Genomic DNA, 19,060 nt, shown 5'->3' on the forward strand with positions numbered 1-19,060 from the left:
TGTCGTGTGTCGTGAAGGCCGCCTTGGAGAACGCTTACCTGAAGATCCAAGGCTGAATGCCTGTGACTGCTGAAGTGCTCCCCCACAGGAAGAGAACAGTCTTGCCTGGTGATTGTCGAGCGGTGTTCATTCATCCGTTGTCATAGCGTCTGCATGGTTTTCCCAATGTACCATGCCTCGGGACATCCTTTCTTGCAGCGTATCAGGTAGACAACGTTGGCCGAGTTGCAAGAGTAGGTACCGTGTACCTGGTAGATGGTGTTCTCACGTGAGATGATACACAGGGAGAATTTAGCATAGCCAATGCACCTAACCAGCATGTCTTTCGGACTGTGGAAGGAAACCAGAGCACCCAGAGGAAACCCACACAGACACAGGGAGAATGTGCACTTGACAGTGACCCAAGCACTGTGAGGCAGCAGTGCTAACCATGCCACCCTGTAATCCCAAAGACATTCGAAACAGCATTTCAGAATATAAAGGGAGCAGTGAACTGAAAAGTGACGAATGTTACTTATGCATAGCAAGAAAGAATGTCAAGACCGACGATCTATTCCAGGGACAACTGAATAAAACACGTAAATTTGAGGTTATTTCACGAATTTTATTGTATAACCCTGAATAAAACGGAGTTTCATGCGATGGTACAAATGCTGTGGCTTGTACTTCAAGCATCATTGTGACAATTGGCACCGGTTCAGATGTTTCAACATTGCTGTACGTTTTGAATAAACTTGTACAGCAACCTTCAATGCATATAGGAATACTTTAGATGATTAATCACCTGATATTTCTTGCATGTGAAAGATAATCTGTTTTTTACCCCTTTTATTAGTATCTCAATACAGTACTTCTTAAAGTAAAAAGAATCAATTACTTCTGTCACTTGTTCTAAAAAAAAATCACATCCACCACTTAGATCATATGTTGTACACCAATAAAGCTTTTGTGTTTTTAATCTTTACATTGAACACCCTGAAACATATTTAAACTTTAACATTTGTGTATAAACATGTTTAAACTTTTCACAATGGGTGGAATTTAATCCAACCCATTGCAGCGTGAAACAGTATAGCCTGGCCCACTTACTCGCAGGAGGAGCCCCATGTCAGTCTCCCGGTGGTAGCAACCCTCCCCCGATTAGGTCAAAGGGCAGAAGGGACTGACGTCGGATTCCTGGCCGCCTGGATGTCAGCTAGGCTACTTAAGTGAGCCCATTGACACCCATTATCTCCGACGCCCCCGAAATGTATTGGTTGTTCAGGGATGCAAATAAGCTTCCTGCACGTCCTAAAAACCCAAATAGCCTCCCGAGGATCCTCTGGCACTCAGAGGAGACCGGTCTTGGCTCACCCCTCCTGCAACTCACTTACTATGGCCCTGGAGTCACTCGCTGATCACTCTCTGGTGGGTGCATTGTCAGCAGCAGCCCATAATACTCCTGTTCGCACTGAGGAGCTGCTGGCCTCCGTTTGGTCAGCTGCTCTTGGCCAGTGGGGTCCTGAATCCCAGGAAATGCCCAACATTGGCCCCTAAAGTGGTTAAGGACACTTAATATCATAGGGTCTACCTTATAGAATGGTCGGAGAACCAACAAGGAATCCTCGACCAGTGGTCATGCCCCACATGTCTAGTTATACATGCAAAACGTCACAGTCAGAGCAGGCTAAAGTTAAGAGTTAGTTATATTGTTGAAACATGCTATGTAAAAGTGAGAATGCTTAAGAACATGATATATATTTTGGTTATTCTGTATGAAAGATTTATTTTGACCATTATTACTGATTAAATTAAATGCTCATTCTTAAATAATGCTTTTAGAATCTTGCAGAAAATCACAGACTGTGTATTCCCATTATTGCAAAGTTACTTATACGTAGAAACCAGAAGAAACTTTATCCCAATATTACTCTCATTAATTGCCTTTAAAGTATGAAATAAAGGCGTGGTAGATATACAGCATCGGAGGGAGAGAGAGTTAACATTTCATTGGATGCCTTCATCAGAAATACCAGGTATTAATACCAAATACCTGGTCACAGGTAACAATTTATCAATGCTTTTACTGAAAATTTTCACCAAAATAAACTTGAAAAACAGTACGACATCTTCTGCACTAAATCAATAACATGCTTCCTTGTCCAAAATCAATTTGACAATATAGGTTGAGGGTTCTGTGAATGAATGAAAACTAAAACTATTCCAATGTACAAACTAAAACTATTTAAATGTACAATCAACAACTCCCTCAAGTTTTGTCCTAGTTTTCATATGGTAAGGGTTTAAAAAGTGCTATCACAATATCAATTACACATGCAAAGATTTTGAATCATCTAATAGAGAAACTGTCTGGTCAGCCAGAAAATCATGTGGTACAGCATCTTGGGTGAGTGGGCACAACAATGTGAAGAATGATCATGCACAACGTCAAAGCCGATTCCATGAAACACTTTTATCTGCTGAGAGAAGCATGCTCCAAGTGGAATCTTATCAAGCTCTTAGCAGAGTTGCTAATGTGAATCACCGCTGACAATCATTCCTTGGAGTCGGTGCCATTTGCAAATAGAATGGAGCATTCCTGCTTTTGAACTAAACAACAAAAAAAAGTGAACTCTATGGCAGATATTTTACAATAACATGTTTGGCATTGGGGAAGCTCATCCACTGTCAGAATATTAAAAAACGCTATGGACATGCTGCACAATGAGCTGGCACCAGGAGATTTCCCACCATCAGGAAATAAATGTGAAATTACCACCAACATCAGGTTCAAATATCTGCTCATCATTTTTGTTTTTCATTTTAATAATAGCCCCGGGAATATAAATGAGACAGGTTTAACACGTGCAGAAATTTCCTGCTATAACAAAGTGATTCCAAACCTATTAGAAATCCTGCATATCTTCTCTCCATAGAAAATAATGCATTTGCCCATGTCAAGACCATAAGAAACAGGAGCAGAAGTAGGCCATTTGGCCCCCTGAGTCTGCTCTGCTATTATTATGGCTGATCCGATATAATCCTAAATTCCACTTTCCCGCCTTATTGCCATAACCCTTGATTCCTTTACTGATTAAAATGTCTATCTCAGCCTTGAACATATTTAATGACCCAGCCGCCACACCTCTCTGCGGTAAATAATTCCACAGATTCACTACCAAGTCTTGGTAATATCTCAGTATGAAGAGGCATGGCTCAAGTCTAACAAAATAAAACAATTCAGCCTACCAGTAAAGAGTGCTGCTGCTTGTTCATCTAGGACTCCCCTGTTCAGTTCGTATTGGATTCCAGGTATTTACATAGAAACAAGAAGCAGGAGTAGGCCATTTGCACCTTCGAGCCTGCTCCACCATTCATCTTGATCACCGAATTCAATATCCTGTTCCCCCCCCCCCCCCCCCCCCCCGCCTTCCTCCCATATACCTTGATTCCTTTAGCCCCAAGAACTATATCTAATTTCTTCTTTCTGGGTGAAATCCCAATCTCCAGTGACAGATCTGTTCCTTCACATGCAATTAGTAAGCCAGGTTCCCTGGCCAATGTTCAACAGCAATTACCTGGTTTAACCAGTACATATTGGTCATTAAATAACTCAAGCACAGATTTGAGTTTTTGGTAGGTGGGATACAGGAAACAGGCACTTTTCGTTCATGGTGAAGTGAGTAGCACAACCTGAAATAAAATGTGAGTGCATTGCCACAGTCTTCTTGACCAAAGCATGGGCATACATCACATCTCAATCAATGTGCTTCACTCAGTTATATGTCAACTACAGGTGCTTGCCTCTCTTTCCAAATCATGGTAGAGCCCAGAATACATAAATCATGTCTTTCCAGATGCGACTTCCAGGTAATACTTTCTGACAGCTATCCAGGGTATTTCATTATCAACGTAGTAGACACCTGCCTTCTACAGATAGAAGGCCCTCAAGATTGCATTACATTTCTAGAAGCTTACATGAAAGGTTTGGCAAATTTGTATGTCCACCTCAAGGCTGACTCTAAAGATTTAGCAGGTCAATGTGGGCCAGAAACCTACGTCTGCAGACACTTCCCTTTTTGACATAAATCCAGCTCTTAAAAACATGGTTTTGGATCTTGAACATGACAAAGTGAAAGTCCATCCACTACATGTCCAGGAGTTCTGAACTATGAAGGAAAATTGTTGAGACATATGCCACAAGTCATTAAAATAGCTTGTTACCTCTCATGTGACCCTGAACTGTGATGCTGCATTTAGATAAAGGATGGCAGCATGGTCACAGCACAACCTGCACTGCAACTTGCCACTGAAGATAAGGAGAATCATTAAAGTCTGTGGTCAGGAAAAATCTGGCATCCACCAGGATTTCTAGATACTAATACAAATGTATTCTACGTCATTAGTTTGGTTGGTGTAAAACCAGGGAATCAGTGAGCACAACAGCATAAAATGTGTTAGCTACACTTTCAAGTTCCTAAAAGGTAAGCTACTCTTATAATATACACATGACAATGTAGAGGGAGTTTCATTTTGTATCCAACTCGAGTTGCATCTGGCTTGTTAGTGTTTAATGGGAGAGGGATCTTCAGAGGATATCACCTTTACCTCAAAGATAATGCTGTCAGAAGATCATGGATTCAACCCCACTCCAAAGACATGAGCATACAATTTAGAATGGAGAAGGTATGGGACTGGTGTCACCTTTTGAAGAAGAAACTGAGACTTTATTTGCCTTCTCTGTTTGGCATAAAAGTTTCTATGGCATTATTTAAATAAAGCAAGAGTTTCCCATGTGGTGTGCCTAATATTCTTGTTCACTGCTGTTTGTGGGACCTTGATATGTGTGCAAATTAACTGCCAAATATCCTGCATTAAATAGAACAAATTCAAAATTACTTCATATGGCTGTGAAGTAATTTTGAGATAACCTGATGTCCTGAAAGCTGCTATATCGATGCAAGTACTCTCATTTGCTACAATTAAGATCTGAACTAGACTGGGAATGGGGATGCCAATCAGGTTTTCTTTTGAGGTCTCAATTTTCAAAGCTTTAATGCCAAATCATAACAGTAATAATGCCAGTTATAAGTAAACATTCAATAGTACAAGATATTTTACTAGCAACAGTAACAGTTCAATACAAATACTGTAGCCCTATTATGGACTTGTGAAAAGCAACTAAATAAGCGGTGACTGTTTCCACTATCCTATATAAAACTATTGAGGGCTTATTTTCTTTGATACACCACCCACATTGCCCTGGTGCTAGACAAGAGCACTGCATGCTAAATGCCCTACTCTGGTCCATCCTGCGATTTTTACATTACCTACTTACGTGGCTCAAAGACAATGCAAAACGGGTCTGGCCATATCAAAGTCTATTAACTGAAAGAGGCTCATGTAAGTCAGATGTGGCTACAATGAGTATTCGGGACTTTCTGGATGTTGATGGGAGATCAGCAGCCAGCAGGCCACGGTAGAACAGGATGTCAGATGGTGGGCACACATCAGTTCTGAAGGCCTATTTTCCATCTATTAGACTGCCCCAGTCCATCTGATCACTGGGGATTCTTAGAGCAGCTTATAGCCCCATCCTTTCTTGGTGCCCTGAGCTCAAACACCCAGAAAATTGTGAGGTGAAAGCCTCTCCTAATTTATTTAAATAGCCCACTTCTATGGCCCCAAAGAAAACTTCAGAAGACCCTGGTCAGTTTTAAATGGGCAGAGAGCCAGCAAAATATTACATCAGTCTATCTCCAGGAAATGCAAAGTTCCCAGGGGAGAGGGAGGTGCACAGGAAAATAAGCCCACAAGACACACAATATGCAAACACTCAGGGGTCAAATTTGTGTTGGGATTCTCCAGGTTACTTAAAATTTTAACCCTTGATGTTTACCATCCAGGCGTAGAGGTCTCCTTATTGCCTTGAATATCTAGAAATACGTTGATGGGGTTGTTTGAAGTGTCTGGAACTTCTTTCTTTAGTGGAATGTCGTTTCCATACTCTATTTTGCCTCAAAAGTTGATTCCGACTTAGTCTTCTTCGCTCAACATGTAATTTGGCACGCTGCATGAAACGCAGGTGATTGGTATCTACCACACCAATCAAGGTGGACATTCTTAGAGGGATATAATGAACAACTGGAACAGCCCTAAACAGAATGGAGACAATTTTACTCAACAAGTTTCAGAATATAAATTCTGGCTACTATAGGATAAGGTATAGTAAAGCTATATTAAACACCTCTAAAAAACATATAGTGTTGATACGTTTTTCACTCCAATATACCCAACCCAAAGTTGATTTGACTCCTAAAATATAGTTTGACATAGTACAATTACATAAATTCCACACAAACTTTATGCGAATCAAAAGTTAGTGGTGAAATGTAAACAGCTGTGTTTTTATATAAAGGAAACATGTCACCCGTGTCTTTTAGATGCTCAATAATACAAGAGAACATTTTAATAAATTTAATATTGCATTCATATTCTCTTTCAAGAAATTGTCTTCACCGTCCCCAGAGCCACAGGGGGGAGGGAGTGGGGAGGGAAAGCTTACAGATTTCTCATCAGGAAATTGAATGCATTTCACACTAATTTTGAGGAATTCATATTCAATGCTTCCATCTTCATCAACACTTTTTTTTAAAAAACAGGTTCTCAGAATGTTGGTGCATCCCCTGCATCAATTTTTGTTGAATGTGTTCCATTTTTTTTCTTGGTGTTAGGAACAGAAGCAAGTCTGCTTGGGTTACCTGCAGGTGCTCCGGTTTCCTACCACATCCCAAAGATGTGCAGGTTAAGTGGAATGGCCATGCTAAATTGCCCCTTAGTGTCCCAAAGATGTGTAGATTAGGGGATTAGCCATAGTAAATGTGTGGGGTCAATGGGGATAGGGAGGAGGAAAGGGCCTGGCTAAGGCACTCTATCAGAGAGAGTTGGTGCAGATTAGATGGGCTGAATGGCCTCCTTCTGCACTGTAGGGAATCTATAAGCTGAGTCATTCAGCCCTGCTAGAGCAAGAACATCCTATCAGATAAGGAGACCAAACTGCACACAATATTTTAGGTGTGGCCTCACCAAGGCTCTGTACAATTGCATTAAGACATCCTTACTCCTGTGCTCATATCCTCTTGTGACTAAGGTCAACATACCATTTGCTATTTTTATTGTCTGCTGCACCTGCTTGCTTACCTTCAATGACTGGTGTACGAGGACACCCAGGTCTTGTTGCACATTCCCCTCTCCTGATTTATGGCCAGATAGTATTCGGTCTTCCAGTTTTTGCTGCCAAAGTGGATAACCTCACATTTATCCAAATTATACTGCCATTCATTTGCCCATCACTCTTATTCATTCATCGGACATGGGCGTCACTGGTTGGCCAGCATTTATTGCCCATCCCTAGTTCTCCGCCTATCCCCATAACCTTGCACATTTACCATGGCCAATCCACCTAACCTGCACAGCTTTAGACTATGGGGGAAACCAATGCAGAATCTACAAATCACCCAGGGCCAGAATCAAACCCAGGTCTCTGGTGCTGTGAGGCAGCAGTGCTAATCACTATGCCACCAACTATATGGCTCATTGCTTACTCCTGAAACCAAAACCAGGCATGCAAAGTTAAAGGGTGAGGGCTTCAGTTTGTAGTTTGGTTAAAAAGTCAAACAATTTAAACTTGAAGTAATATGTTATTCACAAGAGGTAGGCACATCAAGGCATATTCTTTTGCTCATCTTACCTCTTAAGCTACCCATGGTGTAGAGTAGAATCATTGAGAGTCAAATTCCACAAACAAATTCCAGGCACTCTCAATTAATCCCCATATTAGAGAAAAACATTTTATATTGGTGTTTTAGTAAAGCATTCACATGTGATAGGTGGGGTGGGGGAGGGGAAATTATCTTCCAATTATACAGAAATAATAGGAAACAACATGGTTTCAATCATTTGTGTTCATAAGGCTTGAAGCTGAAAAGGTCATAGATATTATAATGCTCCATAACAGATGTCACTTTTGTCACTCGAAGCAAAGTATTTCAGGTTATTGTCAGCAACTGAGTTATTTTTTCATTAACTTTAGGTTCTGGTGAATTGCCTGCAGCAAGATCATGCTGCTAGTCACTTTTATTCATATCTTTGTAACAACAGAATATAAATACCGATGGCAACAAGTGACAAAGCCCAAAAAAACTCATATTACTATACATCGTATAAAACATGTCAGCAACTGCACATTTACTGAAAAATTCATGAGGCTAAAGATTCTGTTCAAGGACGCTCTATTTTACACATTATTGATGTTCAAAGATGTGCGAGTTAGGTGGATTGGCCATGCTAAATTGCCCCTTCGGCGGATTAGCCATGGTAAATGTGTGGGGATACGGGGATAGGGTGGAGGGGAGGGCTTGGGTGGGATGCTTGTCGGAGAGTCGGTGCAGACTCAATGAGCTAAATGGTCTGCTTCTGCACTTTAGGGATTCGATGATTAGGTAAAGCTGACCTTGAAGTTTTGCAAAACGCAAACCAGAGTTTGTTTTAAAAAAAAGCTACAGGGTATTTTTCTGTTTCTACCATGGCTTCAATTTAGGTTAGTGGGCCAAGTATGTACAGTATTCTGCAAGTTGCACATTGGAACTGAACAAGGAGGGTCAGGTTTCAGTCACTACTACTCAAGCCAAATGCCTCAGTCATCTCAGTACTTTAACGCTATATAAGAACAAGCGAGTTAGTAAAAGCAAACTGAAGACTAGTTCTTTTTAAGCAAAAGAATGATTAGTAATGTAGTTGAAGTGGACTTCTGGGCAATGTATAGGCAGCAAGAATTTTGGAACAGCTGATGGTGAGTGGGGAAACAAGACTGTTAAATAGGCTGGGCCAAAATGCCTACCTCACCCATTTGTCTCATTTTTGAGCCTGGAGGGAATAAAGATTATTCAAGGAGGCTAACCAGGAGGAGTCTCTTCACCATTCCTCCAAACATTTGTTGTTAGGCAAGCTGTAGGTGCGTCCCCTTATAAGGAGAGCATTAAAAATAATTTTACACCTTCAGTAACTAGCCTGAAGGCTCTGTTGCAAACCAGATGTATTTCTTTTACGAACCAGACATATGGGTTTAGGAGTAGAAGTACTTCCTAACCTGTGACCTTCCAGTTTCTCTGCCAAATCAGCAGCTTCTTCACTTTCATTGTTCTTATTCCTCTGAGTATATACAGACATACTCGGGTGCTCAATCAATAAATTTTCCAGAGGATCAAGTTCCAGCCTTGTCACTGGATTTCGGACTGTAATGAAACAAGACATTATTTTAACAATGAATCCAAATCCTGGAAGAAAGATAGATTTGTGTTGTTACAATTTATCCAATTTCTGCTCATTATTGTAATGACTTCAACCAGACCATTGAGGTTGGCCTATTGGTATATGAACTCCCTGATTAAGGAGTTAAGTTGATTTTGTTTATTTGGTTGCACACAAAAAGATGTCCCTGATTAAGGAGTCAATTAATGGGCCAATTAGGGAGTCTTTTCCTTGTATTTAACCAGGAGTGTCAGTTCCTCTGGCACTCCCGAAGGTAGACTGCTGCTGGAATTGTAAATAAAGGGATTTTGGTGAAGGGACTTCTGCCTCCAAAGTCTTGTTACAATCATGTTTTTAGATCCACAGGTTCCAACATCCCAATGAATCCCAAGTTCATGCAACAGTCAACTGGATATCATATTATTCAGAAGTCACCTGCATATAAAAGAAAACTTCAGATGTCAAAAAAAGGACATTCACTGCTGTGGCAGGGTTGTGTGGTGTCGTGGTCACTGTTCTCCTGTAGGCTGGGTAGTTTGCTGCGGACAATGGTCTGTTTGAGGTTGCGCGGTTGTTTGAAGGCAAGTAGTGGGGGTGTGGGGATGGGGACACAGCAACCTCTGCAAGACATGTCGGATCATCGACACAGATGCCATCATCTCACGTGAGAACACCATCCACCAGGTACACGGTACATACTCTTGCAACTCAGCCAATGTTGTCTACCTGATACGCTGCAGGAAAGGATGTTCCGAGGCATGGTACATTGGCGAGACTATGCAGACACAACAGGTGAATGGACATCGCTCGACAATCACCAGGCAGGGGTGTTCCCTTCCAGTCGGGGAACACTTCAGCAGTCATGGGCATTCAGCCTCTGATCTTCAGGTAAGCATTCTCCAAGGCGGTCTTCAAGACACACAACAACGCAGAATCGCCAAGCAGAAACTGATAGCCAAGTTCTGCACACATGAGGACAGCTTCAACTGGGATCTTGGGTTCATGTCCCACTATCTGTAACTTCCATGACTTGCCTGGGCTTGCAAAATCTCACTAACTGTCCTGGCTTGAGACAATTCACACCTCTTTAACCTGTACTTAACCCTACTGCACTGCATTGTCTGCACCTGTAAAGACTTGATTACCTGTTAAGACTCACATTTCAACCATTATCTTGCAATTGTGTCTCTGTCTATATATGCCATGTTTGTGAACCCAACTCCCACTCACCTGATGAAGGAGCAGCGTTCCAAAAGCTTGTGCTACCAAATAAACCTGTTGGACTTTAACCTGGTGTTGAGAGACTTCTTACTGTGCCCACCCCAGTCCAACACTGACATCTCCACATCATTATGAATTTATGTTAAAGCATCTGCACTCAGGAATTTTAAACCAATGATAAACATTAGTAAATGGAGGGGGTATGAGGAGAGATTCAATTATTCATTTACTCTGTTGATTTCTACTTTTAAATATATCATTGTTGATCAAAACCAATTCACAAGGTCAGATTCATAAACCCTTCATATTAACCTAGGTGTGGAGTAGGATCTGAAGATTTAGGTCTCACCTTGGATATTGACAATAACCCAGTCGTCTTCCTCATTCTCATACACAATGTTGTTCATGCCACTGCTTTCTTGGTCATCTCCTTCATCCACCACACCCAGGAAAAAACGAGTGAGTCTTCCAAGCATGTTTGATGTGTGCAAAGCTTGTACTGAGCTATGTATTTCCAACAGACCTTCAATATGGAGTGTTGTTCACTTTATTCCTATGTTTAAAAAAAAGATCTGTGCTTTAGGAAAATCATATTGGAATTCATAAATTAGCTGTGTGCATTGGAACATTCAAATACATCACAATGTGACAGAGAGAGAGGTCAAAAGGTGAAGTGGTTAGGAGGGAATCACAGATTTAGTGCCGAGGCATTGAAGGTGAGGTGCGGTTGTTAATGGTAGAGCTATGAAAAAAAAATCAAGCAAGTGGCCCTAATCGGAAAGTGCAATACTGCCCTATTCAACACCAGGCTGGAGGTACCATTGCCACAAGGGCCACAATTGTCCAAGAAAGTGACCTTTTCTTGGACCTTGTCTAGATGACCTTTTCAGCACCTTGTCTAGATGACTAGGAATGGGCAATAAATGTGGCCTTTCAAGATTCACCCACGTCATAAAAATAGACAGAGAACATTGCCACTGCCAGCATATAGATTATTGTTCACCAACAGGCATTAAAACTTTTCATGGTGTACATGGGTAACGTTATATGGATGCCCATGAAGAAAGTGATGTGTGTGTGGGGTGGGGGGGGGGGGGGGGGGGGGGGGGGGGTGGAGGAAGACTGTGGTTGCAATTTCACTACCTTTTTTTAAAAAATGGCTGTGCAATGCTACTTTACAGTTAACCTATGCTGTTCCCACATGCAAATCAGAAAGAGGGTGTAGAAATGATGGCTTGGATTTTGTTCAGTGGCAAAGGAGCAGTTGGGCATCCCTGGAGAGGGAGCATGTGATGTCCACCAGCACCATCAAGGCATCAGGGTATTGGGACTTGGTGCGATTTAGGACATGGGCAGTAAAGCTTTGGACGGCGTGGTGTCAAGTATACAGAGGTATTGATGGTACTGCCGGGAAAACTAGCAATGACATAAGTTGCTAGACTCAGTCACATGGGGAAAACTATGAAAAAAATCACAAGTCTTGATTAAAGCAGACCCAGATAAGCGTCAAGGCCCATAAAAACTCTCAATCACACACGAGGCTTCAGTCATACAGTACATACACACGCACATGATTCAGTGAAAGCTTTGTAACAGCAGTGTGTCAGTATCTATTATAGTAAGGAACAATGGTCATGGGAGGTTGATATAACATACATATAGCTATCATACTCGTGTCCTGAGGGTAGTAGATAACAAGGAAAAAAAATTGCTTGATGATATTATAATTAGGTACTTCTTTTTGGGTACCAACCAATTAAACAAAATCAAATTAACTGAGGGACAACTTAAAAAGGGCAGCTCCCCAAAAGGAGGGGAAACAGCTGAACCAAAAAAACAAAGCAGAAAGGAAACTTTCCATAATACACCCCAGCCCCTGCGGTGCCCAGCGGGCATGGAAGGCGTCAACTGTGCCCCAGACATCGCATGCTCCCTCTCCAGGGACACCTGGCCGTGAATATAGCCGCGGTAGAGGAGCAGACAGTCAGGGTGGACGATCTTTCTGACATGCATAAGTTGTAATTGGGCAACCATACCCTTATGTAAACCTGATCAATAGTTGTGATTGGATATAGATAGCTTCAATAAAAATGTACATCTCTGATTGGTATATGTTAATTACTTGTAATTGAGTCTGGAAGTATATCTGCTCAGAAGTAACAAATTCTCTTTCCTTCACTTCATTTTAAAATGAGGATAGACCGTGAGAATGCAGTAGAAATGGAGGGTTCACTGCAAGGGATGGATGTAATAGAGCCCGCTCGAGCAGGCTAAAGGAATGGATGCACTCTGCATACTCACAGGTGGAAAACTGACAGTGGCTTGGACTCGTGCCCAAAACACCAGTCTTTAACTATTGTTGCAACTGGCTTACTTCCTTCTGTCATCAAACAAGTGCAAGGAATTGAATATCTATAAATAAGCACTTACAGAATAAGGATGGATAGATAAAATGGTCAGTTCATGGTAAGGTTTTTCTTAAAAACATCCCCGCTTCCACCAACATTTCTCCTTCTTATTCTGCATGTGTCACAAATGGCAACAACAAAAAAAAGCCTAACAAGATCCCATTCACATTGAATGTCATTGCCATCGCCAAAACCTCACCATTGAACATCCTGGAGGATAGTATTGGCCAGAAAAATGTCAACAGCCATGTAAATGCTGTGGCTATAGAGTAAGTTAAAGGTTGGGTATTTTGCAGGGAGTGGCTCACCTCCTGATTGTACAGTGTCTCCCTCCATCATTGCACAGCATAAGTCAGGAGTGTGATGGAATAGTCTCCACTTGCCTGAATAGGTCCACTGCAAAACCACAAGCTCACATACTTGGTCAGCTCCTTGTCCACTAGGCTAAATGCCAACCTCTTCTATCATGGGTGTACCATGGCTACAGCATGTTTCATCTATAAAAATGCATTGCAGCCCCTTGCTTCTTCAGCAGCATCTCTGTAACTCAACTTCTATCACCTAGAAGGACAACAAGAGCAACATGTGCAAGGAACCCATTCATCTTCGAGTGAGCATCAACATCACAGTTAAGCCCAGCCCAACGATCATGTTTAACTGTTCCAATAATGACCACAGGATAGTGTTCAAAAATGGAAATCCTGGTTGAATCTTCCTTTTCACAAACAGAACCAATTATGATATGAGATTAGATTGGGCAGTATGTTTACCGACTGAACCATCTTTGGAGATCTTTTGACTTTGTCTTCACTACAGCCACATCCGCCAGTAAGTTTACAATGGATTTGAACACATCCCAGGCAGATCAACAAATAGCATGCTAACTTCGTAATATATAAAGAAAAGTTTTAATTAAAAAGACACAACATATAAATAGAAAAAAAGCACAAGTACTTCAACATAAAAACATTGTATTCGGCACTTTATAGCTCTAGTCTTTGCAATATTTATAACTCTCATGAGAACAACAGATTGTTATTGTACAATTTCGGCCACTGCCCCAGTGATTGAACTTTGGTAAGTGGCCAGCCAAAGGCCAAGCGAGTCCAAAGAAAATAGCGATCCTACAGAGCCAGGGGACTATTTGCAATTACTGGTAACATGTAAATAAGCCTGCATTCTAGGAATCAAGCCAACTATTTGTGAAGTTGGGTGAACTCATTTTCCTAACCTAATTTAGATTGCTCATCTTCGAACTGAAGCAAGTAAGATCTCTTACTGCATGTCAGTTTTTTTGTTTTAAATTTTATCACTTTGCGTCAATGTACTGCCTAAAGTATTGACTGTGCCCTAAAAATGACTGTACTTTAGGCAGTGATATAGAATACAACTCAAAAGGGGGAGATTTACTGACCCCTGCATAAAACAAGATACTTAAACTACCAGCTTAAAGAGGTGGCTACATAATTATAAATGGGAAAACACACTGTGGGGGTTTATATAGAATGCAAAGTAATGAGTCTGGTGTGAATTGTAACCCAGTTATGCGTCCAGTGAAGACAGGGATTGCACATAAAGAGCAGAAGAATTAGATGCTGCTAGGGGCGGCACGGTAGCACAGTGGTTGGGGCAGCACGGTAGCACAGTGGTTGGGGCGGCACGGTAGCACAGTGGTTAGCAGTGCTGCTTCACAGCTCCAGGGGCCTGGGTTCGATTCCTGGCTTGGGTCACTGTCTGTGTGGAGTTTGCACATTCTCCTCGTGTCTGCATGGGTTTCCTCCGGGTGCTTCTGGTTTCCTCCCACAGTCCAAAGATGTGCGGGTTAGGTTGATTGGCCATGCTAAAATTGCCCTTAGTGTCCGGGATTGCGTAGGTTAGAGGGATTAGTGGGTAAAATATGTAGGGATATGGGGGTAGGGCCTGGGTGGGATTGTGGTCGGTGCAGACTCGATGGGCTGAATGGCCTCTTTCTGTGCTGTAGGGTTTCTAAGATTCTAATGTCTATTTTACGATCTTACAAGAACAATGTGACAGCATAATTTCTGTTGAGAGGGGAATAATCCTTTTGAGGAAAGCTTATGGGTAAGCTAATGATTTATTTCATATTACTAGTTTTATAAACACATCCCAAATTGTAGGTATAGAACCGTCAGAGATGGTCTAAGGATGCAGATTCTTTTGTGTCGATTGGTTTCGACACAAAAACAACCAATTAAAACGACAAGAGAGATTATTCCAGCACCTAATTGGTTGCAGAAACAATAGCCCGAGATCTGATTGGGCATTATTCTGGAGTGTGTTTGAGAGATCCCTTATTACAACACACCGGCGGATAGGGGAAGCATTTTTTGCTTTAGCCAAATAACCCGAAACTTCATTTGATAAAAGTTAACAAACATTACAACAGTGTTTGGGGGCAAAGTACTGACCTAGTTTTTGCAATGATTAAGATCATTGTAGCGTTCTTGGATTGATGGGATCCAAAAGCTCACTAAGTATATTTAAATAGCACAGATCAACAACGAAGCATGTTTGCCTGACTTTTGTCAAGGTTCACACTGGATCCGATTTCATAAAAGGACAAAAACAGACACCATCAGCTGATCAAGACTTTCCGTATTCCATGACCTTTATCTTTGCAAAGCACAACCTGAAAAATCTATCTAATCTCCCAAATGGCTGTGAGACGTTCTCGGTGACTATTTCCAAACTGTCACCATACTTTTTTCAGATTATGCCTCAACATGTTCAGACAGTCATCAACAAGGCGTCCCAAAGTAAACATCAATCTAAAACTATATTCTGAGCAAGTAATGGCTACAAATAAACAACACTAATTAGTAAAACATTAATTTCAGGATTAAAGAATCAATTGGACGCTTTACAATGTAATTACATACCACGCGTACATATAAAAATAACCCTCTCCACCATAACTGCAGTTTAAAGTAGTACTTGCCATAAAGAACAAGCTGTCTAAGAAAGATGTTAAAATAAAGCTTTTACACTCTCCGGTTGACGAAACGGAAGATTCCTGCCCTAAAAATGACTCTAATCCAAACTCGACCTTCCGAACAAGCGAATGGTCTCCAGATTTATTTTGATCAGCTGTTTGCGTAACCGACGCTTTTCAAATAGCCTCACTGACTCCTCCTGTCAAACTCCGTCCCCCTTCTGCAGTCCAGTAAGCCGGCTTCTCCCATTACCCTTCCCCAGTACACCGCGTTCACTTTGACCAGCGCAGCTGCTCCATGTGTGAACACACGCTTTGCATTTTTGGATTTAGCACAGATAGTGTTGCGTAAAGGCCAATGGATCAGTCCTTTTAGTCTTTGAAAACTTTCCGTGAAAAAAAAAATCAGATGTAAAAGGATTATTAACCGCGTCTTCCAGCTTCCCTGTGAGAGAGGTTGGACTTGTCCATTCAAAGTATTAAAAATAATCCCTATTTAAATTGGACCAATAAGGGTGATACCCAGTTTAATTCTGAATTGGGAAAAAAATAGGTTTTTATTTTAAATCCAGCAGCTCCAACCTCTCAAACCTTTAGCAGACAGTCCCAAAGAATCCATCAGGAAATAATTGGACACAGTGAATTCATCAGTATCCCAACGGAAAAATTCGGATTGATCTTGCAAGTATTGAGCCTTGTGGAACTGGCGAAATTAGGATAAAACAAACTATTTAATGTAACTAAAACAAGAGGTGGGAGGGAAAGGTGGAAATACAGCGAGAGGTGAAGTGTTGTGGGATGCATGAAGATATGAAAGGTTATCAAAAAAGTCACATGGACGGCACGGTAGCACAGTGGTTAGCACTGCTGCTTCACAGCTCCAGGGACCTGGGTTCGATTCCCGGCTTGGGTCACTGTGTGGAGTTTGCACATTCTCCTCGTGTCTGTGTGGGTTTCCTCCGGGTGCTCCGGTTTCCTCCCACAGTCCAAAGATGTGCGTGTTAGGTTGATTGGCCATGCTAAAAATTGCTCTTAGTGTCCTGAGATGTGTAGGATAGAGGAATTAGTGGGTAAATATGTAGGGATATGGGGGTAGGGCCTGGGTGGGATTGTGGTCGGTGCAGACTTGATGGGCTGACTGGCCTCTTTCTGTACTGTAGGGTTTCTAAGATTTCTATGGATGTAAAATAGCTCCTGAAAGAAATTGCAGACAATTTGCCCATGACGTTTTCTTTTATCACCCAGCTACTTTTCCCTATGCAGTAATGCTTGACCTTTCATCTCTTGCTGTACAATTGCTTGGGTCCCGGAACTCCTACCATGTGGAATGTTCTTGTCTTATATTCTGTGCTGGAAGATTTTGGCTAGTCTCTTTCGCCGTTATACGCGAGGGGAATGTCAGGTTATCATCACTGATCAATGATGTCCTCGATGTACCCACTGTTCCTCTAACATTTCATTTGTTGCTCACAATACAACCCTCTCATAGATATTATCATAGAATCCCTACAGAGCAGAAGGAGGCCATTCATCCCATCGAGTCTGCAATGACCACAATCCCACCCAGGCCCTATTCCTGTAACCCCACATATTTACCCTGCTAATCCCCCTGACACTAAGGGGCAATTTAGCCTGGCCAATCAACCTAATCGACACATCTTTGGACTGTGGGAGGAAACTGGAGTACCCAGAGGAAACCCATACAAACACGGGGAGAATGTGCAAACTCCACACACACCTGAGGCCAGAATTAAACCTGGGTCCCTGGTGCTGTGAGGCAGCAGTGCCAATCACTGTGCCACCGAGCTGCCCCTCTATAAAGGGAAGATCAAAATCAGGTTGCATGACTGCTTTGCTGAAAATCTCTTATTTTGAAGTGTCCAAACGCAAAATAAGGACAGTGATAGTGATAATGTATTAACTTTCTTTATTGTTTTATTGAGTTGCTGAATAATCGCAAACAAAGTAGAACAATTGCAGTGTGGCAGTGCATTTGTCAATCTAATCATTTTTCTTTCTTTCCTCCCAAAATATTATTTTTGATGCCTTTGGTAAAATTGGTTAAATTATTTGGAACAGGCAGATATGGATAAGCTCCCATATTTGAATTACGTGACTTGACATAAAGTATTTCTGTGGCAGATCTTGGAAGGTTAGTACCAGTTCCATGGAAGATCTTCATGTGACAATTGCAAATATGGAAAGATTGGCATCCAAAGTAAAAAAATATATGATGGCAGAGTATGGATGTTTCATAAAATAATTGTACATATTGAAAAAGAGAGATCCTTCATTTCTGTTTTTCGGCTGAAGTTTGCATGATGAGCATTTATCCTCCTAATTGCTCTTGATGGCTCATCTTCTCAATCTGCTGCAATCTGTGTGGTGAAGATGCTTCCATAATGCTGTTAGACAGGGAATTCCAAGGTTTTAGCCCAATGACAATGAAGGAATGGTGTGAATTGTCTAACTCAGAATGCTGTGGAACTTGGAAGTGATGGTTTTCACATGGGTCCTTCCAGTTGGTGGAGGTTGTGGGATTGGGAGCTGCTGCAGTGCAAGCTACAGATAATAAACACTCCAGCCAGAGTGCAGCGATGGTAGAGGGAATGAATGTTAAAACCAACGGATGGGGTGTTAATCAAATGGATTAATTGTTTTATCCTGGATAGTAATGAGTGGCCTGTTTGTTATTGGAACTGCAAACATCTAGGCAGCTGCAGAGGTGGTGGCTAGTGGTATTGTCACTTGGATTAGTCATCTAAAGACCTAGGGTAGTGCTGTGAGACCCAGGTTTGAATCCCACCATGTTGACATTTGAATTCAATAAAAATATCTGGAATTAAAAGTCAGCTGATGACCATGAAACCATTGTTGATTGTTTTAACAACCCATCTGGTTCACTAATGTCCTTTTGGGAAGGAAATCTGTTATCCTTACCTGGTCTGGCCGACATGTGACTCCAGATCCACATAAATGTCATTGACTCTTAAATGCCCTCAGGGATGGACAATAAACGCTCACCCTGCCAGCAATGCCTAAATCCCATGAACAAATAAAATAACACCCTCCTGTGGCTTTAATCTTGTCTTCTGAGGCTCTGTTCCCATGGAGTTCCAGGTCTGCACTCCAGTTTCTACTTGCTGACAGAATTTTAATTCCTTAATAGGTGACTAGCTTCACTGGGCTG

The 19,060-nt window shown here is 41.6% G+C and overlaps 1 protein-coding gene across 5 annotated transcripts; it reads right to left on the bottom strand.

Moving 5' to 3' along the window:
- Positions 1 to 583: 583 nt before the first annotated feature.
- Positions 584 to 16,660, bottom strand: LOC144492608 (uncharacterized). Of its 5 annotated transcripts, none has more exons than XM_078210814.1 (4): positions 16,299 to 16,660; positions 10,859 to 11,062; positions 9,128 to 9,272; positions 584 to 6,134 (listed from the first exon to the last, which is right to left on the bottom strand). In XM_078210814.1, the coding sequence occupies exons 2-4, from the start codon at positions 10,983 to 10,985 to the stop codon at positions 5,900 to 5,902; spliced, it is 507 nt and encodes a 168-aa protein (XP_078066940.1). In that variant the 5' UTR covers positions 10,986 to 11,062; positions 16,299 to 16,660; the 3' UTR covers positions 584 to 5,899. The 5 variants fall into 5 exon arrangements, with proteins under 5 accessions (XP_078066940.1, XP_078066938.1, XP_078066939.1 ...); XM_078210812.1 differs by lacking the exon at positions 16,299 to 16,660 and adding an exon at positions 15,877 to 16,178; XM_078210813.1 differs by lacking the exon at positions 16,299 to 16,660 and adding an exon at positions 15,924 to 16,139.
- Between the last annotated feature and the right edge of the window lie 2,400 nt (positions 16,661 to 19,060).

Source organism: Mustelus asterias, chromosome 4 (genome assembly GCF_964213995.1).
Source record: "Mustelus asterias chromosome 4, sMusAst1.hap1.1, whole genome shotgun sequence".
Classification (NCBI taxonomy): domain Eukaryota; kingdom Metazoa; phylum Chordata; class Chondrichthyes; order Carcharhiniformes; family Triakidae; genus Mustelus; species Mustelus asterias.